The sequence below is a fragment of the Scheffersomyces spartinae genome (assembly GCF_019049425.1).
Source record: "Scheffersomyces spartinae strain ARV_011 chromosome Unknown scaffold_7, whole genome shotgun sequence".
NCBI classification, from domain to species: domain Eukaryota; kingdom Fungi; phylum Ascomycota; class Pichiomycetes; order Serinales; family Debaryomycetaceae; genus Lizanozyma; species Lizanozyma spartinae.
Genome location: NW_025065054.1, coordinates 206,521 through 229,059, shown reverse-complemented (window position 1 = coordinate 229,059; position 22,539 = coordinate 206,521). Strand labels below are relative to the sequence as shown.

The following is a 22,539-nucleotide window of genomic DNA, read 5'->3' as shown; positions in this document are numbered from 1 at the left end:
TTTGTTCAACGAGGATTAATACTACGCCCTTTTCTCAAACGACACTTGATATATATTTCCTTTTTAATTAACTTATTGGTTCTTGGAGATTATTGTAGTAGATATAAGGGTTTAGACTAAACGATATGTTGATTGCAAAACGATCACCCACGTTTCGATATAATCGATCTAGACTTCTATTCTGGGCTGTAACTGTGGGATTATTGATTCTTACATTGATAGTTTTCGTCTTTGGTGGCAATGTGACTGATCAATCTGCCTCAGACTTTACCTTGTTCATTGATCCGTCGTTACCCACTCCTAATTCTAAGCAAGTTTACCCGCCTGGGGCCAAGATAACTGATAAATATATTAGCTCAAAAAAGGATAGTCCATTTCAAATTGGATGTCTGGTACCTCAACCTGGTGATGAACGAGCAGACGCTGTTTTAGTTGTCCTTGCAAGAAATTCGGAGTTGAAAGATGTGATAAATTCTATGAGTAGTCTTGAACGTCACTTCAATCAGTGGTATAATTATCCATGGGTATTTTTAAATGATGAACCATTCGATGAAGAATTCAAGAAGGAAGTAATGAAATATACCAATTCTAAAGTTGAGTTTGGCCAAATACCTATTGAGGAATGGAACTTCAAAAAAGAAAGCGTTGATCCCTTAATCTATGAAGAATCTATTAATGGTCAAGGAGATCGGAAGATACTTTATGGTAATATGGAAAGTTATCATAAGATGTGCCGGTTCTTCCTGGGTTATTTCTATAAGCATGAGTTGGTTAAGAAGCATGAATGGTATTGGAGAGTTGAACCAGGAGTAGAATTTTATTGTGACATAACATATGATCCATTCTTAGAGATGGAATCAAGAGGTAAAAAGTATGCATTCACAGTTTTTATTGGTGAATTATATTACACCGTTCCCGGCTTATTTAAAACTACCAAACAATTCATCAAAGAACGAGCTATTCAAGTGAAAGATTCGTGGAACCTATTTAATCTTCATCCAAAAAAAATGGTAGGTTCATCACTAGATGATTTTGATGACCTTGATAATATGGATTATCTTTCCAAACGAATGCAAGAAAAGGTTAAATTTGATACTTTATTGGAGAAACAGGGGAAAACGGATAGTGATATATCACCTATTTTGTTGAAGGATACATTTACATGGCTCCATGCCAAACCTAAATTATATGAAGATAGATTTGAACAGGAAGAGTACAATCTTTGTCATTTTTGGTCCAATTTTGAAATTGCTAAAACCAGTTTATTCCGTTCTTCATTATATGAAGATTACTTTCAATATCTAGAAAATGCTGGGGGATTCTATAAGGAAAGATGGGGTGATGCACCTGTTCATCTGTTAGCAGTAGGGATGTTATTGGATTTAAAGGAAATTCATTATTTCCGTGATATTGGGTATAAACACTCAACATTAATCCATTGTCCTAAAAACGCAAAGGGTAGACAAGTTCCTTATGAACCTGCTTTAAGTTATACTCCACCAAGTGCCCGATTTGGTGAAGTGTTTGCAAAGAAAATAGACAAACCAGAACCAAATGGAGTTGGTTGTAGGTGTCGATGCCCCACTAATGGTTATACGGAAATGGAAGAATCTTCCTGTTTAGCTACATGGGTAGAATTAACCAATGACGATTATCATGAACCAAAGCCAATTAATCTTGATGACCTTGAAAAGCGTATTGGCCGGCAAATTAGAAGATTACATGAAGCTGGAAAGGAGCTCCACAGAATCAACGTAGCATAGATTATAGATTATTTAATACTTTATTCTTGTGTACCGGAAAAGTTGTTCCTCAACTTAGGGTCTCAATTTATACCACATAGACTACAAAATAGTTGAATAACTCAATTTATTATTAGTACACAAAATTCATTCTTTTATAGAACGATATACGCTAGAAATACAGACATAGAATAAAAAGCACTTGTCAATAACCAAACACAGCAAAAAAATGTTGATAATTTTTCAGAAAAATTTCGATCAAGTGTAGCATGATGCAAAATTAAATTAGCACCCCGCATAAAAATAAAAGACAGACAGCAAAAGTGGAATAAAATCCAGTTTAACCACCGAAACCATACAAGGTTCTACCTTGTCTCTTCAAGGCGTAAACAACATCCAAAGAAGTGACGGTCTTTCTCTTGGCGTGTTCAGTGTAAGTAACAGCATCTCTGATGACACTTTCCAAGAAGGACTTTAAGACAATTCTGACTTCTTCGTAGATCAAAGCAGAAATACGCTTAACACCACCTCTTCTAGCCAATCTTCTGATAGCTGGCTTTGTAATACCTTGAATGTTGTCTCTTAAGATCTTTCTGTGACGCTTGGCACCACCCTTTCCTAAACCTTTTCCACCTTTTCCTCTACCAGACATTGTTGATTATATGTAATTAATTATTCGTTATAAAATAATTTTGGAAATATAGGAAAAAAACTTGGAGGGATCTTGCCTCTGTTTTATAACGAAAATTATATGAAACCAGGTCTCTCCATGGTTTTTCCTTTGTACTCCAGGAGGTCAAAATTACCACGACAATTTACTATTACTAGGCGTAAAATGGTGCACTACACAAAAGTTTTCATAGCGAAAATCAAAAGCTTTGATTACATAGACTTTTGAGTGAGGAAGGACACGGGGAAAAAGAATGGGTAGCCACAAAGGGCTGTAGGCAGCGCGCAAGTTGGCTTTTCGTTGTTAGAAAAGACACTTATAAAGGTCGAATGCGGAAATTTACGCTTGCGGTCACAGATTTACTCTAGCAAAGGTTTTGCTCACTACTTTCTTCAGCCACAGAAGTGACCGTGAGCTTCATTCCATCCACATAATAAGTTGATAGTTACTTACAAATTTGATTTTGAGGGAGATGCGAGAGGGATGCGGGGATACGGAATAGAAGTAAAAAGTTGTGTTCCTACAGCTTAATGGTTACTGTAACTGTTGATGTTGATAGTTGAGAATAAAAGTATCAATCACTTTTAATCCCTTCTTAGGCTAATTGTAGTACCAATTAATGATATTTGGATCAGTAGTAATTGTAATACATTATACTAGTTATACTAGTTAATAGTCTCAGATTTATTTTAGTAGGTCTAAGTCACCACTTGATTCGCAGCCTTCTTGATACCTTATTGTTCTCAAACGCGCTTCTCCTCAAGCATGCAAAAGCTTTTGTCTTTTCAGGAGGTCTCAATTTTACGCAACGCGTAGTAAATTTCAGTACGGTGCTCCTACAGTTGCAGCTTTTGGCTTCGAGCGAAGAACGCTCTACAACATTTCCGTAATCGTGTATTCGTGTTGTTTGTTTCCTTCTGACGCCTATAAGCAGAATTTATGTTATTGTTATTTTTCTAAGCCGAATAGCATGAGCAAAAACCCCTTCTACTATGTTTAGAAATAACTATAAGAATTGAGGGATTCCTCTGTTGGTCGATCATTATAATTTTTTTTAGATATATTAGTTTTATTTTATAACATTAGCAATGGCTAGAACCAAGCAAACAGCAAGAAAGTCCACTGGTGGTAAGGCACCCAGAAAGCAATTGGCCTCCAAGGCTGCAAGAAAGTCTGCTCCATCTACCGGTGGTGTTAAGAAACCTCACAGATATAAGCCAGGTACTGTTGCCTTGAGAGAAATTAGAAGATTCCAAAAGTCTACTGAATTGTTGATCAGAAAGTTGCCCTTCCAAAGATTGGTTAGAGAAATTGCTCAAGATTTCAAGACTGACTTGAGATTCCAATCTTCTGCTATCGGTGCTTTGCAAGAATCCGTTGAAGCTTACTTGGTATCTTTGTTCGAAGACACCAACTTGTGTGCTATCCACGCCAAGAGAGTTACCATCCAAAAGAAGGATATCCAATTGGCTAGAAGATTGAGAGGTGAAAGATCTTAAGTGGTTTGACACTATTTTCTTTACCCTTTTTTTTTAGTTCTTACAGTGCAATTTATATGTTGCTTCTACCGCTGATGTGAAGGTAGTTAAACTGAGTGTATATGTATATTAGGTTTCTTTATTTAGGCCGATAAATGAACGGTTTCTTATTGTTAATTGTTTACTATGTCCACTGTAATTGTAAATAGTATACTGCACATTCGTCATTGCTATGGCACGTGACCATATGTATAACAAAGTGGTGTGCAATGAAATCCGTTCAGTGGGTTAATTTCATCCATTACGTATTCTTCCTTGACCAACTCAAATATTCATTTTGAAAGTTTTCACAAGAACTATCAAAGATATTTTAGTATATTAATAGTTTGATTTTATCTTTTATTTAAGCTAATTAATAATTTGACCAATTTTCCGGAGTTATTCATTTCAGGGTGACAATTTGTGGGGTAGTTTAGTATATAAAAGAATGCACGGGATTGACTTATCAGGCCTCACCAATAAATCACCAAGAGAAGTTGCCAGTTCTTTTGGTTCATCTCCATTTCCAGCATGGCTTTTTGGATCTTCTCTTTTATATAAGGGAATTTTCACTCCTAAAGCTTTGGTTTTAGAGGGTACTCTGGGTGACTCGGTTAAATTTGCCAAAGCCTTGGCTGCACAACGTCCTACAAAAACTTCATGTTTGGCATTTGGAGCAACTTCATTACTTGGTGGTTGGATAATCTATGATGGAGATATTCTTAATGGTGCTGGTTTCACTGCAGTATGGTCTACATTGTATTTACTTGTCAATGGTAGCAGTAGTATTAAAAGTGTGTTACGTGGTCGTATAAGTCCTCTTGCCTTATCAACATTGGCTTTAGGAAATGCTGGTGTTTATGGCTTACAGTTTGTTTACCCTTCAGGCTCATCTACTTCTTCATCCCCTGCTCAACAATTGACAACTTGATATAAACTTTGCTTGAATGAATGAAATTTGAAATATTTATTGTGATTAATCCCATTTCAACGGTAGCCAATCTCGTTCAGTACAATATTTCTGTATATCTTCCAAATCATAAAGCTCTATAAATTGAATATCCATGGGTCTTTCCTTCGGTGCCGCAAATTTACGATATTCATCAAATATTATGGTCAAAGACCATTGCTGTAAACGTCTAATCACACCCACTAAGCAACCTGTTCTGTGTTTTCCCCTATTACAATGAATTAATATGGGTTGATTTTCTGGATTCATCACAATTTTAATTGCTTCTGTAATTAATTCTCCACTGATTTTAACAAATGGCTCTTTATTCCCCGACATACCTAATTGGAAAAGTTTAATATTTTGTTCTTTAAAAAATTCCAATTGTAATGTGGGATACGCTTCAGGGATTAAACATAAGATTGATTTAAGCTTTAATTTCTTTAGAAAGGCAAAATTATTAGGATGAGGAAATGAAGACCGATACAATTTGTTGATTATACAACTAAAATTTTCTGGTGGAGTTAACATAGTGTCGACAGAATCCAATTGTAAATCACGATACTCTTGTTCTATTTTCTTCTGAAGCTTATAGTCAAACTTATCATCCACATCTTCATCATAAGTGGGTTCATCTTCAGTAGTAACATCAGTTGCATTCAGTACAACGCCTAGATTGGAAGCAGTTCCAGAATAGTGGCCCAACTGATTTCGTATTATATCTGTAAAGTTCAAGTTCTTAATATCTTCTGCTCGTGATTTTAAATCCTGGTGGTCGACAACACATGCCTCTAAATCTGGGCCATCATATGTGACATCTAGATCTTGTTCAACAGTGTTATTTGGAATTGCGACACTAATTTGAGGTGGTATCACCTCATCCATTTCAAATGGTTCATATGAAAAGTCTGCCATTGTTATTTATTGGAGCGATATACTTGTATCAAATGTCCCACTAATAATGTCAAACTAATTGCTTTAATTAGGTGTTATGCGCTCAATTTTTGTTTGCTATATCATAATTGTTCGGAGGAACCGCTCTTATAATCACTTGCTCTAATATAGGTGCAAAGTATTGCCAACGATACCCATTGTCAATTAGTACGTCAATTCCTTTGAGAATTTACTTTCGTACGAAATTGTTAGTCGCACTCTAACCCACCCATTAAATTCCGCTACATAATTCGATTCTACGTCGTCACTAAATGTTTTTGCCAGGCGTTCGCTCGACTCATTGCTAACCAAACTAACAGCACTCTCTTATTACAATTATGGTATGTATATGTGTCATAGTGGATGTCCCCAAACAGGTCTATAATATACTAACGAGTCTTATAGTCTGTGTTGTTCAATTTCCAATCATTGTTACAAGTACTACTCTTGCTTATTTGTACTTGTACGTATGCTCATGGTCAATATCCATCATTTTTAAATAATAGAAAGAGTGGAGCCTTTGGTGTGTTTTGGAAGTTTGCCAGAATCGGGGAGCGGTTGAGTCCTTATGTTTCCCTTGGATGCTTCATTATGGCCGTCAACAATTTGATGGCATGAGATATGTTCATGTTGATCGATAAGTATATCGGGTGGTGTACATTAGTGTAGATTAGTGTTTTAAATATATGGTGATTAAGTCTAAGTACATGTTCATATTAGTCTAAACAAACTCGTACGTTTCATTGGTCGAGTTGCATAAGATACCGGTTCTTTCAGCTCCAACTATACGCTCTAAGGCAACAGCATCCCATTTGCAATAAAGAGTACGAACAAATGAAAGATCAATGTCAGCAGTTTGTTGAAACAAAGACTTTCCAATGAACCGCACAAGCTCTTTATAAAAGATGGGGTTTTCTGGAACCCCATACAAAAGGATCGTCTTCACTCCCTGGATCTCATACCTTCTGAAATAATGCAATCTATGAGTGTACAAGAGTATCTTTATCTTTCCCAGAGCAAATTGCTGTCTTGCTCTAGTCAACTTGGATTGACTGGAGTACTCATCAATTGCTCCAAAAGTAACCTTAGAACTTGTCTTCATGTGACTCTTAATTCTTAAGTAATCGAAATAACTGGGAATGTACACTAAAAGCCCGTCTTCATATGATGATGATTTACTTAAAGAAGGTAAAACTGTATTGATGAAGTATTTGAAGCGGACTTCTGGTACATCCATGGGTGAAGCAGCGTTAAACCGTTGAAAAACTTGCTTAATCTTTAACCCAATCAGGTTCATTATACACAGTTTAGTATCAACAACATTCTTGAACCTTACTTTACCTCCCAAGTTTAATGATTTTGTGAGCAAATTGTTGATTTGCGGAGTAGAATATTCACTAAATACCAAAGTTTGTCTAAGAAGCTTACTTTGATCATTTAACGCCCACATTCTTATACGACTAAAGTCTGCATCATGGAATTCTTTGGGGATCTTATTAATATAATTCCATACTGTTTGAACATGATCCCAATTTTGCATCTCAATTTGGTTTGCACGGTCAACAATAAGTACTTCAATTGATGAAAGGAAATCATATTGTCTCTTCTTTTTATCCGGGCTTTCTAGAATCATTTGAAGACCAAGTGGTGACGCAATCAATATATCGGAAGAGTAAAAAGAGGAATATAACTTGAGAGATTTTCTGGTGAACTTTAATCCTAGACAAAAGAAATCGTTACTATTCCCCCTGAAGGCATCAATGAAATCTTCAGCTTTTTTTGTTGGTGGTACAGCATTACTGTAATATTGATCTGCAAACTTCTTTTTATTCTCTTGTTGTTCTGAACCAGATAATTTGATTAACATCTCAACAACTTCATAAGCTGCATTTCTAGTGGGTAAAATAATTAACACCTTTGGCCGGGTATAGCCTTGATCTCTGAGTTCAGGCTCTTCTAAATCTGTTTTCCCACTACGTAATTGTTCTTGATAGTGATGAAGTTTAGCGTTGTTTTTCAAAATCCGATCTCTTGTTTTGAATACATGATTCAATGCGTGAACAGTATAAAGTTTCCGGTATCCGGAATTCTTAGGTTGAACATAAGGGTAACAAACATCTTTGTAAGAAAGCATAGGTTGAAGTAATGCTCTGTCAATCTCATTCAAACTGAGAGTATTATATTTAGATTCGTAAGCATCCACCACTCTTCTTTTTATATGATGGTTTGACAATAACTTTGAGTTGCCAACTTGTACATCAATACCTTCCCCAGGTGGAGAAGAAGCAAAAATGATATAGTTTCCAACTTGATTTTTACTTGAGGTTACCCATTTTCTTTTATCATCTACAACCAATTTCTTTTCCTTATCAACATATTCGTCAGATACTTGGTTAAAGTGGACTTCAAAAGGGTCTTTAGTCTCTTCATCTTCGTCTTCCTCATTGTCATCCGCAAAATCATTCTCGCCTTCTTCTTCATCATCATCGCCTTCACGATCAGATGGGGCCATTTGTTCTTCTAATTCTTCATTTCCAGCTTCTTCGTTATCTTGCATTTCTTTCTTATCCTTCTTGTTGTTACTTGATTTCACTTCTTTATGGTCACAACTCAATAATGTTAGCAATGCCGAATATGCCTTGGAGACATCAATTCCATCATCATTGTCACTCGTCTCAGGAGCATCCTCCACTTCTTCTTCTTCAGAATCCTCCTCGGCATTGCCTTCATTGTGTTTGTGAGGCTCATCTTGATGGTATTTTTCACCTCTTCTTGAATGTCTAGTAATAGTTCTCATTTCATTTCTTCCCCGCTTGAACCGAGGCTTTTTTGAGTCCCCATTCAGTGACACTCCATGGTTTTCACCTCTACGTTTGACTGAACCAGACATGAATATCTTGAATAGCAGACGTTTAACTTGTGGTACTTGGAATCATTATCTGATGTGAGTTATCTTGAGATGAGCTGTGGGCGAGAAGAGCTTACGTGCAGTACGGACAATTTGTTAACTATGGAATGAAATAAAGATGTTTGAAATGTTAGTAAACGATGAAAAACATGGCGAAGATTAACAAGATCAGCCTTCTACACCTGTCCTCAATTTAAGTAATGTCGCAAGAGGATCAGCAATTTGATTTCATGCAAAGATAATTACCTATTAAGGGGTGTACTAGGGTAACCTTAAATTCTCCAGTTCCCCTCCTCCCCTTACATTCAATCGCACTTCATCTTGATACAAGTTATTTTCTTACAATCACGATCTTAAAGTCATGAACTACGTTTCAATTCCACGAACAGTAGTGAGTTATGTCTAAGAATAATTATCATATAGCCGCTAACAAAATCGTAACAGTTTTTGATGTGTAAGCCTATGCAGTAAATTGGCTGAAGAAACAATCTTCGAGAACTCACAAAACCAAATGAATACTAATAAATGGAAACAGTTGTAAAAATAGTAGTGTGTTCACCATGAAAGACCTTTAGACAAAAAAAAAAAGAAGCTGAAATGAGGAATATAGATTCAAAATACTTATCTATATAACCAACGATCTATGCCATTGGTGATCGTACAATAATAATATCAACAGAAAAGTGAACGTATAGTCATCTGTTTAAGGCCTTTTAGACTTTTCAGGTTTATTGTGTTGTTGAGGTTTGCAGTTTTGAGGTAGACCAAAATCAGATTAAGTCAGACGACATTTTTCTTACGACAAAACTATATACAAGTGAATACCAAGAATCCCCTGAATTAGGTTCATCGGTTTTCCACCAGTTTTTTGTTAACGTGATAAATATATCTTTAATTAGCTGAGTGTTGATTTGATTCCTTAAAAGATTGATTCAAATTTTGTTATTGGTGGGGTTGTTAATATAAGTTAAGTTTTCCTATTACACTGCGACTCCCATTTAAGGGCCACATATTTTATTTGTATAGATTTCCCCATTAATCTTTGATCTAGGAAAGTTACAGAACATCATGAAGGATCTATATAAACTGATGGTACTGATAGTACGAGGGGTTTTATCCACAGTATACCTTATCCTTATTCTTCTAACCATTCCCTTGGCGTTTGACTTAGGGGGAACTCGTTGTGGGTTAGCATTCTCATTAACGGTGTTTGCATTATATTTTATATTGACAACAATTAGATTGGTAAGTCGAAGAAGTAAATATTTGAGATGGGTTTCCTTCAGTTACTATACCCAGCATATATTCATTCCAAGTATTTTGACATTCTTCATATCTTATTTTAATTCTCATCAACTGGTGGATATTCCGAATTTGAAAGTGGTTGATGTCTGGAGATTTCTTATAGTTAACTCAACCCCAGTTTTCACTATTTTGGAAGGGTTTTGTACCTTATTATCAATTCAAGCAGTTGGAAAGACAATTAACTGGTTGACCATTAACAGATCAGATAGTTGGTTGATAGTGTCTTTGATAGGCAGCGGCACGGTGACCACTGGAGCTATATATTTTCTCTACCGAGTTTATCTATCACCATTTGCAATAGATATGGCCAGTCTGTCTCTTTTAGGTTCGGTTCTCACTATGACCGGAGGGATTGGGTTATATGGAATTGTTTCAGGTAAGGGATCCATAGCTGAATCATCATTGCTTTTTGCTTATATTGTCAGATGTGTCTATGAGACATTTCCAGCATTGTCAGATAGAGCTGTTGAATTACTCTCCAGCATGTTTCAACAAGCATCTACCAATTTGAAACAAGATATCCCTAACTTTCCTCCGTTGCCATCGAAAGTTTCCACTGTGATTCAACAAGTAATTACATTCTTAGCTGCAAATCTACCTCATTCGTTCAAAACTATTGGAGAATTTTTAATTGAAGCTACTCAAAATATAACAGTTCTGCCATCAATTAGTTTGATCTACAGGATCGGAGTATTTTACGCTGCCACCAAAATTATTCCTTCTTTATATCATGAGTCATCTTTGTTGTATTCAACTACTTCGTCACCAACTTCCACTCCTCCATCACCGTTATCTACACCAACCCATATTCGGTCACGCCAAGTGTCTAGAACGATACTAAATCGTGATGGGGGGAGTACAAGATCATCATCTATGCATTTAACTTCCAGCAACCAAAGAACTCAAGCATCATCATCAACTAACGATTCAGAAAGTATTTTCCTCGATGAGCTCAATCGTTCCAAGAATGAAGATGACGTTTTATTCATTACGCCGATACCATCTGGTGTAAGAAGCTTGTCACCAATAAACACAAGACCAACTAGCTACGCAAGAGTATCTCCTAGAAAACGACCTTCTTCCTTGCTTAAGTTTGTGTATGCATACAGTCCGTGTATAATTATAGCTGTTTACACTCATTTAATGATGCAATATAGTGGTGAGTTGGGGAAAGAATTGAAAATTTGGACTCCTTGGAAATCTGCTAATGAATTCACTATTATAACTCATCCTTGGCAGTTTTGGAATTGGGTTAATATGGTAACCACGTTGGTTTTATATACTATGGAATTGATCGGGAATCATAGATAGTATTAGCGCATAAAGAGGATTTAATAATCTCTTTTAATTTAATTATTATGTATTATACAAAAGTTACTTTTAGCATCTTGATGAGCCATTGAGTAATAAACTTTGAGAAAAGACAAACTTGGATTGATTTGGGTCAGAATTAAATGCATTCTCGTCGTTGATTCAAGTCCTGTCATCTTTCCAGACAGTGTACCTTGTCTCTCTGAGCTTGACTCTATGTGCTTGGTTATTTCATCATGAAAAATCCAGTCTTGTCTTTTATAAAAGTTCAATACTAAATGACACACAACTTCGACTGAAGTTGATTTAAGAAAACTAGAAGAGTTGTGAAAGTCTGGCATATTCGACCATGCAAGAAGCCCAACAAGTATTTCACTTGTTACCTTCCAGACTTGTGAGAAAAAAAAATTGTGAAAATTTGTGAAGAGGGATGACGTCCATAAGCCAAGAGTGAGCTCCATTGGGTTAGTCAGACAAAGCTGACTATTTGTTATAACTTTCGTTTAGGACTGCGTGTCCTTTTGTTGAATGATAGAGCAAAGGCCCATACAACCAATGCAGCAGAGTACATTGGGTCTTTTATAGGATCTCAAGAACAAAACACAACCTCCTATTCTAAAGACCTAATATGTCATATCCCCTCACTCAATATAGAAAGCCAGAGCATCAGATGATAAAATCCACAGATTGGATTAGCTTTCTAAACCAAGCATAATACGACATATGTCAGGCAGTCCTAGAGTACGACATCATGGAGATACTATAACGGAGTTACTAATCCGTTGCGTTTCCGCATATGTAACAGGAGACTTTCCCCAAAGCATTGTAACACTCATAATGTAGGCTTCGAAAACAAATCTTTGACTATGGACGTAAAGAAAACCTACAAAAAATAAAGAAAAAATTCTTATGCCCATCACCTCCTTATATAGTACAAGGGTCGTGCGATTGCTAATCAGACACTATAGAAACCTATTCAAAAGAGAATTGGGTACAATACTAGTAATAATATCATAAGTTCTTGCACCGGATCCACAATACACGTATGTAGGATTTCTCCTATTACTGTATGTTAAGTCAAAGAGTAGGTGATAAAATTCTCTCAACTTAATTCCTTGTTTAGGGTTTACTGGGGCTGTTTTAAGCAGAACTCTTGAGAATTGGTTCCCATAAAGAGACCGCATATCATCACTCCAATCTCTTAATTCTGAACTAACCATGTTAGCCACTTTATTTCTTTGGTTTTCAGTGGAAGAACTATGCAAATTTCCTAACCTCACTTGTGTAACAGAAATCCCTTGCAGGTAGACCTCTCTCGTTAAAACTGTGAACAAATTCTTTAAGCTATTTTGGAAGACAACTTCGGGTCCATGATAAGGCAGGTCCGTAGAACTTATGATAGAATTGTAAATTAATATAAGTTTACTATTTTGGTCCCGAGCTAGTCCGACGAGACCTGATGATAGTAATTTAAAGAAAACCATTAATCTATCGCTCATTTTTTGCCATGATGTGACAGAAATGTTTTCAATGGGTCCAATTGGAAAGAACATTGTTGGAGCAAACACAATACTCACTAGTCTTAATGTATGAGGCTCAGCGCCAGGAAATGGAATGACTGGTAAGTTTAATAATTGTTGAAACTTTTCTATTTGCATCTTAAATCCGTTTACATCCGACATCAAGTTCAAATAGTTGATATCATCTGTAATAGGGTTCAGCTCAACGTATCGTTGATCTTTGCCATCAAGAATTGACATATATACAATGAATCCTCTTTTCTCAAAATCAAGTGCTATGAGTCTAGTTAAGGGTTCAACAGGAGAACCCACGACTAAAACCACATCTCTTCTGGCTCCATTGGCTAATTTGGGAACTCTTCTCTTGAATCTTTTACTTTTGGGTTGGACTTGACTCATATGTCGATACCATATACCACCCACTATACTAATCCCTACGGCACAAACGCCAGAACATATCCTTTTATCTCTGGTGCTTAAATTAGACCAATGACACCAGAAGTTCCTTGTTTTCAAGTCAGTATTCGTTAGTTCAAGATCATCTTTACCCCATGGATTGATTTCGGAAAGCGTATCAGTGTATGAGAAATTCAGAATTGCTTCTTGAGAAGTAGACATCAAATTAGAAGCCCTCTGATATGCAGAAGTTAATGCATCCAAGCCATATTGAATTGGTTCGGGGATCATACTTGTGAGTCAAAAGCCTCTAGATACTGCTCACCCATGGTTGGAACTTTTAAGTTTACTAAATCCTCCGAGAAGATCAAAAAGCAAAAGGGGCAAGCCCAAAAAAATGCCGGTCCCAGGAATCGAACTTGGGTTTCTTCGGCCACAACGAAGTGTACTAACCACTATACTAGACCGGCTATTGTTGAGTATTACTCCTGTGAGGATTGCCACTTCGTGCATGGAACTTTGCAAATATATGCCTGTAAGATATCCTCTTGAATAAAGTAATTTGCAAATCTTTTTAAATGAAATAAAAGAAATATAACTGTAGTCATCATTTAGAGTATGTGTGGCCTTTCTGAGGATCATCTGCGGAGTTTTATGGTCAATTTTCAGCCCATAAAAGGTGATTCTCGTGTTTAATAATTCACATCATAGTATGTTAATACTTATTATTGGCATACTTACGGATAAACCTTGTAAATTGGTTTTATTTTCGTAAGGGGTGCACGTCGACCTAGTATAAATGTGGTAAAGCTAGACTTAAGAACAGAAACAAAATCAATCAGAAGAAACTAGAGATATTACTTTGGTTCTGATTTAATAGTGTACGGTTCTAACTTCGCCTGCATGATTAAAATTTTAATGCCGATCTCGATTTAAAAAATGAAGATTTATCCGAATCTTTAGGTTGTGTTACCAAGTTGATTCAATAATGTCTAGCAGAATTATCTCTCATATGAACAAGGACCATCAATTGGCCCTCAATGACTACATTTTGCACTATGGGAAGTTTCCAGAGTCTTTATTAGACAAGACTTCAGTTAAGATGACTGAAGTGGATGAAAAGAAGTTTACTGTTGAGTTTAAGGACAAAGCTGGTTCCTCATATAAAAGAATCATTTATTATGACATTGAACCAACTACCTCTTCAACTCTGAGTATCAAGGATAATTTAGTTACAATGGCTAAAGCTTCTGCCTCAAAGAGAGGTTATGCTCATTACCAAATCACAAAGGTATCGTATCCTTCATTTGCAATCATGATGTGGGTTTTGTTCTTTGTATTGAATTTCCTAAGCTTTGATGCTGAAATGTTCAAGACAGTCATGAAAAAGAGTACCTTTCTTGTTGAATTATATTCTATGTTGCCCACAAGCTTGAAGAGTCTTCTTGTTGTTATGGAAAAGTATGCCAATGTTATTGCATTTGCTACTTATACAATTCATTTGATTGAAATTGCTTTTGTAACAATACCTCAAGTTAAAAAGTATAGAGTTCCTTTCAAGGCTAGTTTGATGTGGATCATCATGAATTTTATTGAAGGATATTTCACTATTACCAGATTTAATAAGTTGAAACAATAACTGCATTACTTTACTAGTGCTGCTCAGCACATTTTTGAAAGAAAGACTATTAACAGTAAATATCGGTAAACATAAAAGAGACATAGAATTATAAGTAAGTCTTTATAGAAATGCTAGGACCTTTAGACACTGATCCATCTTGATTAGAGGTAAAAATACCTTCTTCAATTTCAGAAAAGTCATCTGAACAAAATATTGATCCTAAGTGATCTATGGTGGGAGAATTCAGTGCATTAGACTCTATAACTGATGGAAACACAGTAGCTAATGGAAGTGGAGGATTATTGGAGGAATCTTCGACCCTTTCTGATCTCTTCTTTAATAACTTCTCTGGAAAAAAGCTGAACCTATGTGTATTGCTTTTTGGTGTCACGGTTTCTGAATATAGAGAATTTGATCTTGTTCGTAATTGGAAAGGTGTCCCTGAAGATGGTTGGGGGTTGTTATTGGCTGCATTTGCCCACATAGATGTCAAAGGTAATGATAACACGATTAAAATCATACTAATAGTGTAAAGCAAGTTTTCTTCTCCGAGTGTATTTTCGAGTGAACTATTGATTATAGTGAGAACAGAAGGAACAATGAATGTCTGAGTCATCATAATCATCACTATGTGGAGACTATCAAATTGTTTCAAACCCAAATAACGTCTTGTTCTAATAGCCATGGCTAACTTTGCTATAAGAACCAAGGACATTACGTTCACGGTAGTGGTGAAAATGATAATCGGAACACTGGAGAGTTTGGAGGAGATATAAATTGGAGCCTCTTCACCACGCAAGCTACTTTCAAATCTGAGAGACGAAGCAATAGTCAGATAAAGATACCAGCCCACCGCAGTAAGACCCAAAGCTGCACTTAATGCAGTTAATATTAATCCGAGCTTTTTTATTTCTGGTGATATGAATACGGAGTAGATTTGGTAAACAAATGTCGCCTCGATAAGGGTAATGAGAATGGTATACAAAGCATTAGCAGCAATCGTGATCTTATGCTTTGGGTAGTCTTTTGAATTTAAAAGCCCTGTCAATTGAAAATTGTAATCCATAAAGGGTCCCATCAAATAAGCCAAATATAAGGAACATCTAATAATGAACACTATCATTGATGCCTGATTTAATATAAATGTCGGAGAACGTTTGTTCTTGTGAACAAGAAGTAAAACAAGTGAGAACACTATCGCACATGCCAACCCAATACTATATGCAATAGCCTTATTCATCATACTTTGTTGGATACTATTAAGATCCAGAAAGAGGATCTCATATACTTCAGGATCCCCTGGAATAGAGAAGTTTAATGGGATTTGGCTTGTATCAAAGTTAACAATTCTAACGCTCATCTTGAAATTAGTTAGTGATTCAAAATATTTAAAGAATCAAAATCTTATCTTACTCTAATGTCAAAATCTACTTATATTGAAGAGAGATTGTCCATTTTTTTATATCTTTAATTTTTACTTTCACCCTTGGACGAAGGTTGTGTTAAAAAGTTGCAAAAAACTCTAACTTCCAGATTGGGCGGTTGCAATCAAATCTCATTAATTCCGCATTTCTCCCTAACGAAAACCAATTGAATGGAAGCGATAGCACAGGCTTATAAAGTATATCAGGGGGTGTTTAATTAGGGATATTACGAAGAATAATAGATTGATTGGTTGCAAGGGCCAAAACCCAAAGAAAATAATTCTTGGATTTCAAATTATGAAAGATGTCTCTCAGGCAATCGAATAAGGCAAAACGAAGCCGCTACAAGCCGCTACAGAAATAACTATTTCTCAGCAATTTTTGTTTCCCCATATATTCGTTGAGATGCTAAATAGCTTTCAATTTAGCTATTCCCACTTGCAAGTAACCTGCGCTGTGCAACAGTATTGACTCTTAATGATTATTTACTATGAATTTTTTAACAGCATATATATAAAGTTAATAGATTATTGACCAAATAGGGTCTTACCGCAGTAAAGGTAGCGCTGCGTTAGAAAATTTTTAATCGTGAGTCGCACCCTCCCACCCTGTAGTGTCATCATTTGTGTTTCTCCTTTTTGACAATTGGACACAACATACCTTATCAGATAAGCAACCACCAAGCACCAAACACATTTACTATCGCAAATACACTGCCTGATAGGTAGATATAAACTATACTTATTAGACTAGAAGCTTCACTGGATAGATTGACATATTCCAATAGAGCCCTGATCTTCCCGGCGTGAGTCCCATCAAGAGAGCATCATTAAAACTTAGTTTCATTGGTTTGAACCATTGACTGATTAAAACAATTGAAGTTTGTTTCCAGTTGTTTCTTTGACTATCGCTTTATTTTTGAAACCTAAGCAATCATTTTCTACCTGATTGTTACTATTCATTTAGCGTTGTATCATGTCTGATGAATATTTAAAGAATGGAGCTCCTGAAGCTAATAAGGACATTTCAATGGTGGATGTCTCCAAAGCACAGCAAGAAGGCATGAAAGCCCTTGATCTGGAAAACCAACTGCCAAAAGCTCCCGATTCAGAACCTCAACCAGTTAGAAGAAAATCAACATTGATATTAACTGACGACTTGGAATTTGATAGAATGAAGATCGATGAAGGAAGCCACACAGAGAGTTCCGTGGCAAATTCTTCAGCACCATCAACTGAGCTGATGCATGTTGATCAACAAAACTCTGCTCTTCAGCAACAAACTACAAACAGAGAAACAGAACCACAACCAGCCGATTCTGTGGCTCAGCAGCAACAACAACAACAACAACAACAACAACAACAACAACAACAGCCGGATCCAAGTTTAACATTACCTGTTGATATAAAGTGGGTGCAAGGAGGTGAGAAGGTATACGTAACTGGTTCGTTCACCGGTTGGAGAAAGATGATTGGACTAATCAAACAAGCAGATGGAAACTTCATGATCACATTAGGGTTACCTGTTGGAACCCATAGATTCCGGTTTGTTGTTGATAACGAATTGCGGTTTTCTGACTACTTACCAAGTGCTACTGATCAAATGGGTAATTTTGTCAACTACATTGAAGTAACACCAGATCATATACAGCAGCATCTCGCTCAAGTGGAGCAACAAAGATTAGCTCAAGAACAAATGGCGCAACAAGAAAAGCAACAGAGTCGTCCAGCTACAGCACGTAGGCTTTCTGTTGGGGGTAGAACAGACTCGATGTGGGGTTTAACTAACGATGATGACGATATGGGAGGAGGTTACTCAAGGTACCATGATGAAGATGGCGACTTGGGTGACTCCAAACCAGCACAATACATCTCAGATATACCACCTATTTTCACTGATCCTAAGGTTATGGAACAGTATTATCAAGCCATAGATAAACAATCCCGGAATAATAGCGGACAACAACAAGCATGGCTTCACCCCCCACAATTACCCCCTCATTTAGAGAATGTTGTGTTGAATAATTTCAATTCGCAAGATAGAGACAACAATGCTGGGGCATTGCCTATTCCAAACCATGTGGTTTTGAATCATTTGGCAACTACTAGCATCAAACATAACACATTGGCTGTGGCCTCAGTGGTAAGATACAAGAGAAAGTACGTTACGCAAATATTATACGCGCCACTACAATAATCTTAGACAGAGAGAGAGAATTTACTAGCATACAATTAGATAATGAATACATTTCCAATGAATTGTACTATTTCTAGTTGTGTACATACGACCGAGCAGAGTATCTTACAGATATGACATAATCATTCACGCGCGTTCATTTGAGCTTAAAACTAAATACTTCCAAGTCAGGTTTAGTAGTCATTGGATCTACCGTAAGAATCGCCACCTCTTCTGTTGTCATCATTTCTGTTTGAGGAACCATAAGAATCATCACCTCTGTTTGAGGAACCGTAACCAGAAGATGAAGAACCGTAAGTGTCATCACTTCTCTTGTTGGAAGAGCCATAAGTGTCATCATTGTCTCTGTTGGAAGAACCATAACCACCAGAGGTTGAAGAGCCATAAGTATCGTCACTTCTAGTGTTTGATGATCCATAAGTATCATCTCTGTTGGAGGAACCGAAACCAGACGATGAAGAGCCGTAAGTGTCATCACGTCTTGTGTTGGATGAACCATAAGAGTCTGTGTTTGAAGATCCGTAAGAGTCACCACTTCTAGTGTTGGATGAACCATAAGAGTCTGTGTTTGAAGATCCGTAAGAGTCACCACTTCTAGTGTTGGATGATCCGTAAGAGTCTGTGTTCGAAGATCCGTAAGAGTCACCACTTCTAGTGTTGGATGATCCGTAAGAGTCATCACCTCTGTTAGAAAAACCGTAAGAGTCGTCGTTTCTCTTATTAGAAGATCCGTAAGAATTACCGCCTCTATTGCCGGATCTTTCTTCATCTGAAGAAGATGAAGAGTCGTTGTCTTTCTTTCCTAAACCAAAAACCATTGTTTATTGTAGCACACTAAATTTGATCGATACTAGTCAATTGAGTTGATCTGAATATGAATTAAAAGAAGGTGAGAGTTACTGGGTATTCCACCTCCTATTTATACTCTTTCGACCTGAATATGAACATTCGTTTATTACAGTGCTGAAATTAGTACCCTCCGGTATTCCTGTCTGGGTAGAGGGGAATGAAATTGACTTTTTTTCGCAACCAGTACACTGCACAACGCTGCATTACGGAACTGTTTGCTGTTTCTCTTACACCCACCAGTTATTCAATTGAAGGCTACGTCGCTCAGAAATCATGTATTTAGACTAATGCATTCACTTATGCCATAGTTTAAAAGAATTATTGTTATTGTACGTTATAGCGACTAAAGGTGGCATAGAGTACGTGGGTTTTACCATTCACACGGCCATATGGAGTTATTCCTTCGCTGTTTGTCACCGACAGCAACCTTTTGGAATTCAACAGAGTGACATGTTTACGTCATGACACGGAAGGTTTTGTAACAATATCTGATTGAGTTGTCGGTGAACTATTTTACAGTCCCCACGAGCATTCGTTACAATAACACTAGCCATTGCGCAGGATTTCCATGTAGGCATTCCTTAGTAAACAGCAATCGCACTATTGTCTGAAGGCGTCTTTGAAGTTTCAAATTTAGTGTCTGTGTCGTGGAATTTTAACAACTGCTAGTTATGGAAATCAATAGTACTCGATTTGAATAGTAATACGAACACATCGAGTCCCAAATCGGATCTTCCTAAAATTACAGAGAAGATTGCAATTAATTCTTCTCATTATTAGCTTTAACTCGCTCAATATTCTGTATTTGCAATCGTTGACTAACGTGGTCTAACTTCATGAATAAGAAAAAAACCCATAGATGATAAAATCATTACTGGTAATTTTAAATAGGCTGAAATATGTTGTGATAGTAGTGCAGGACCCTAGTTCGGCTGAATTTCACCATCTCATGTCAGTCTGTCTGATTGTGTTCCTGAAACCAATTGTCCCCTTCGTTGCCGTCGACCTCGTCATAGCCTCCAGTCATCCAGAAATGCGTGGCCAGAAAGTGTGGAGGAGGTGAGCACACATGTCTTCTTTAACTTACCCCTGAATTGAACCCTAAAATAGGCTTCCAAATTACAACTATATGAAGGCCAGCAACTCTGCCTGGTTAACACCACTGTAGTAGTTACATCAAAATCAGCAATCACTGGTCCACATAAGTTCTAAAATCTAAATTTTGCAGGGTCAGGATCAAATCAAATTTTATCACAACCGTTGCAATTATGAGAAATCTCACCACGGTGTTATCATCTCTCTGTAGTTTATATTTCTGAAGTAATTTAATGGCTCATGCTTCTCATTGCATAGCAAGCAGATACTTCTTCGGGCTTCGATAACTTAATTCTATCAAGATTATTGCATATATTAGGTTACCATACAAAGTTAGATCTATTTAGTGCCTGTTTCTGTCTGCAGTCCGTGGCTTCGCCCGAAGGATGTTATCCACTCTCAACAACACTTCAGCAGCTTCAGCTGCAGAAGATACAACTGCCCGCTTCAATTTGTACGACTCAACCACACCTAACTCCCTCATATCGGCCACAATACCCTTATTCAAGTTTAAACCAGAGGTGGTCATACCGTTGTAAATTGCAGATCTTAATTTAGTAACTAATTCTGCAGAATCATACCCTGCATTGTCTGCCAATATAATTGGCAATTGTCTTAAAGCTTTTGCAAAGGCTTCCACGGCCAATGACTTCTTTCCGTCCTCGTTTGCAGCAGCTTGGTCTACGGCCTTTGACATATTCATTTCAGAACATCCTCCACCCAAACATGTTCTAGTTTCTCTGGTAGTTTGTGATAAAACTGACAATGCGTCATGCAAAGATCTTTCGGCTTCGTCGAGTACTTGCTCAGTAGCACCTCTTAACACAATGGTACAGGCCTCACCAGCAGCAACGCCTGAAAACTTTGTCATAACTTCTTCACCAATCATTATTTCCTCGATCTTCTCACAGTAACCTAATTTGACCTTTTCAGGGTTATCAAAAGTAGATACAACTTCACCACCAGTAACCAATGCTAATCTCTCAACACCGTCAAAGTCAGCATGTTCTATAGAGTTTATCTTGGAATCTGTAAACAATTGTTCAGGGTAATCATAGATCAATTGTCTGTTAATGAAAACATTTATACCAAAGTTTTTGATCTTCTCTACCTTTGCCTTCATTTTGGCCTTTTCTGCTTTCTCCAACTCAGCTAACTTGGATGTAGAATCAACTTTAAACTTAGCACCAAAAATCTTCACCTTGTCTGTATCCATAGAGGTATTTGCAATCAATATTTTAGCATTTTCAACCTTTTTAATTTGGTTAATACCAAATCTCTTCTCCAAAATAAACCCTTCATCTAAAAATGAATCAGCTAATTTCCCACCTGACTTTTTGATGACCTGAATATGATTCAAGTTGGTTGATCCCTTCAATCTGAGTATAGCATCCACAGCCAACTTGGCAAAATGTTCTCTATCTTGAGACAAGATCTTTGAAGACAAAGTTGTTCTTGCAATATCTAAAAGGTCATTTCTAAAGCTTTCAGGGTTGCTTGCATTATCAACTGAGATCTTGGTTAACGCTTCGACAGCGACGTTACGAGCAATTCTATAACCTTCAATGATTGTCTGTGGATGAATCTTACGTTCGATTAATTTTTCAGCTTCTTTTAACAATTCAGCACTTAGAACTGTAACAGATGTAGTTCCATCACCAACTTCATCATCTTGCACTTTAGCAATATTTACCAAAACTTTAGCAGCGGGGTTATCTAAAGGGATAGACTTCAAAATAGTAGCACCATCATTGGTAACAAGAGCCTTATTTGGGTCGCTGGCACTTTGTAATAACTTGTCCATACCCTTTGGACCCAATGTTGATTTGACTAAGTCACCAACTGCGATGGCACCAACAAAAGCGGACATACGAGCATTTTCACCCCTTTCCTCGGTGGCCTGGTCTTTCAAGATCTGAACCGACATATTGAACTATAGGGCTGCTAATACAAAAGTTAAAGCACGCTTAGTAACTTCGATGTGATTGATCCCTTGTTCAATTTCGTCCTTGATAATTTTTCATCTTAGAATTTACAACAACATTTCGGCTTTGTGTAGCCATGGAAATTTCTGGCATTGGCATAGTTAAAATCAGAGAAACA

At 36.9% G+C, this 22,539-nt stretch overlaps 13 protein-coding genes and 1 non-coding gene across 14 annotated transcripts; 6 read left to right on the top strand and 8 right to left on the bottom strand.

Annotated features, from left to right (window-relative positions):
• Positions 1 to 125: 125 nt before the first annotated feature.
• Positions 126 to 1,763, top strand: KTR5 (glycosyltransferase family 15 protein; the record flags this gene model as incomplete). The annotated part of the gene is made up of 1 exon (XM_043195280.1): positions 126 to 1,763. The coding sequence occupies one exon, from the start codon at positions 126 to 128 to the stop codon at positions 1,761 to 1,763; it is 1,638 nt and encodes a 545-aa protein (XP_043049946.1).
• Positions 1,764 to 2,082: 319 nt separating this feature from the next.
• On the bottom strand, positions 2,083 to 2,394 carry HHF22 (histone; the record flags this gene model as incomplete). Its single annotated transcript, XM_043195279.1, has 1 exon — positions 2,083 to 2,394. One exon carries the CDS (start codon positions 2,392 to 2,394, stop codon positions 2,083 to 2,085), a length of 312 nt encoding a protein of 103 aa, XP_043049945.1.
• Positions 2,395 to 3,500: 1,106 nt separating this feature from the next.
• HHT2 (histone) lies at positions 3,501 to 3,911 on the top strand (the record flags this gene model as incomplete). Its single annotated transcript, XM_043195278.1, has 1 exon — positions 3,501 to 3,911. One exon carries the CDS (start codon positions 3,501 to 3,503, stop codon positions 3,909 to 3,911), a length of 411 nt encoding a protein of 136 aa, XP_043049944.1.
• Positions 3,912 to 4,377: 466 nt separating this feature from the next.
• KQ657_004609 (uncharacterized protein) lies at positions 4,378 to 4,860 on the top strand (the record flags this gene model as incomplete). The annotated part of the gene is made up of 1 exon (XM_043195277.1): positions 4,378 to 4,860. One exon carries the CDS (start codon positions 4,378 to 4,380, stop codon positions 4,858 to 4,860), a length of 483 nt encoding a protein of 160 aa, XP_043049943.1.
• Positions 4,861 to 4,905: 45 nt separating this feature from the next.
• SIW14 (putative tyrosine protein phosphatase) lies at positions 4,906 to 5,793 on the bottom strand (the record flags this gene model as incomplete). The annotated part of the gene is made up of 1 exon (XM_043195276.1): positions 4,906 to 5,793. One exon carries the CDS (start codon positions 5,791 to 5,793, stop codon positions 4,906 to 4,908), a length of 888 nt encoding a protein of 295 aa, XP_043049942.1.
• A 739-nt stretch (positions 5,794 to 6,532) lies between these two features.
• UTP25 (rRNA-binding ribosome biosynthesis protein) lies at positions 6,533 to 8,701 on the bottom strand (the record flags this gene model as incomplete). Its single annotated transcript, XM_043195275.1, has 1 exon — positions 6,533 to 8,701. One exon carries the CDS (start codon positions 8,699 to 8,701, stop codon positions 6,533 to 6,535), a length of 2,169 nt encoding a protein of 722 aa, XP_043049941.1.
• Positions 8,702 to 9,990: 1,289 nt separating this feature from the next.
• KQ657_004606 (uncharacterized protein) lies at positions 9,991 to 11,335 on the top strand (the record flags this gene model as incomplete). Its single annotated transcript, XM_043195274.1, has 2 exons — positions 9,991 to 9,994; positions 10,143 to 11,335. The coding sequence occupies 2 exons, from the start codon at positions 9,991 to 9,993 to the stop codon at positions 11,333 to 11,335; spliced, it is 1,197 nt and encodes a 398-aa protein (XP_043049940.1).
• A 962-nt stretch (positions 11,336 to 12,297) lies between these two features.
• Positions 12,298 to 13,580, bottom strand: KQ657_004605 (uncharacterized protein; the record flags this gene model as incomplete). The annotated part of the gene is made up of 2 exons (XM_043195273.1): positions 12,298 to 13,488; positions 13,545 to 13,580. The coding sequence occupies 2 exons, from the start codon at positions 13,578 to 13,580 to the stop codon at positions 12,298 to 12,300; spliced, it is 1,227 nt and encodes a 408-aa protein (XP_043049939.1).
• A 69-nt stretch (positions 13,581 to 13,649) lies between these two features.
• On the bottom strand, positions 13,650 to 13,721 carry KQ657_004604. The gene has a single exon. It is a non-coding gene; the product is annotated as a tRNA-His (tRNA).
• Positions 13,722 to 14,239: 518 nt separating this feature from the next.
• KQ657_004603 (uncharacterized protein) lies at positions 14,240 to 14,890 on the top strand (the record flags this gene model as incomplete). The annotated part of the gene is made up of 1 exon (XM_043195272.1): positions 14,240 to 14,890. One exon carries the CDS (start codon positions 14,240 to 14,242, stop codon positions 14,888 to 14,890), a length of 651 nt encoding a protein of 216 aa, XP_043049938.1.
• An 88-nt stretch (positions 14,891 to 14,978) lies between these two features.
• On the bottom strand, positions 14,979 to 16,232 carry STE2 (alpha-factor pheromone receptor; the record flags this gene model as incomplete). Its single annotated transcript, XM_043195271.1, has 1 exon — positions 14,979 to 16,232. One exon carries the CDS (start codon positions 16,230 to 16,232, stop codon positions 14,979 to 14,981), a length of 1,254 nt encoding a protein of 417 aa, XP_043049937.1.
• Positions 16,233 to 17,271: 1,039 nt separating this feature from the next.
• Positions 17,272 to 18,492, top strand: KIS1 (Kis1p; the record flags this gene model as incomplete). The annotated part of the gene is made up of 1 exon (XM_043195270.1): positions 17,272 to 18,492. One exon carries the CDS (start codon positions 17,272 to 17,274, stop codon positions 18,490 to 18,492), a length of 1,221 nt encoding a protein of 406 aa, XP_043049936.1.
• A 173-nt stretch (positions 18,493 to 18,665) lies between these two features.
• On the bottom strand, positions 18,666 to 19,310 carry KQ657_004600 (uncharacterized protein; the record flags this gene model as incomplete). Its single annotated transcript, XM_043195269.1, has 1 exon — positions 18,666 to 19,310. One exon carries the CDS (start codon positions 19,308 to 19,310, stop codon positions 18,666 to 18,668), a length of 645 nt encoding a protein of 214 aa, XP_043049935.1.
• Positions 19,311 to 20,779: 1,469 nt separating this feature from the next.
• On the bottom strand, positions 20,780 to 22,363 carry CCT2 (chaperonin-containing T-complex subunit; the record flags this gene model as incomplete). The annotated part of the gene is made up of 1 exon (XM_043195268.1): positions 20,780 to 22,363. One exon carries the CDS (start codon positions 22,361 to 22,363, stop codon positions 20,780 to 20,782), a length of 1,584 nt encoding a protein of 527 aa, XP_043049934.1.
• Positions 22,364 to 22,539: the final 176 nt, after the last annotated feature.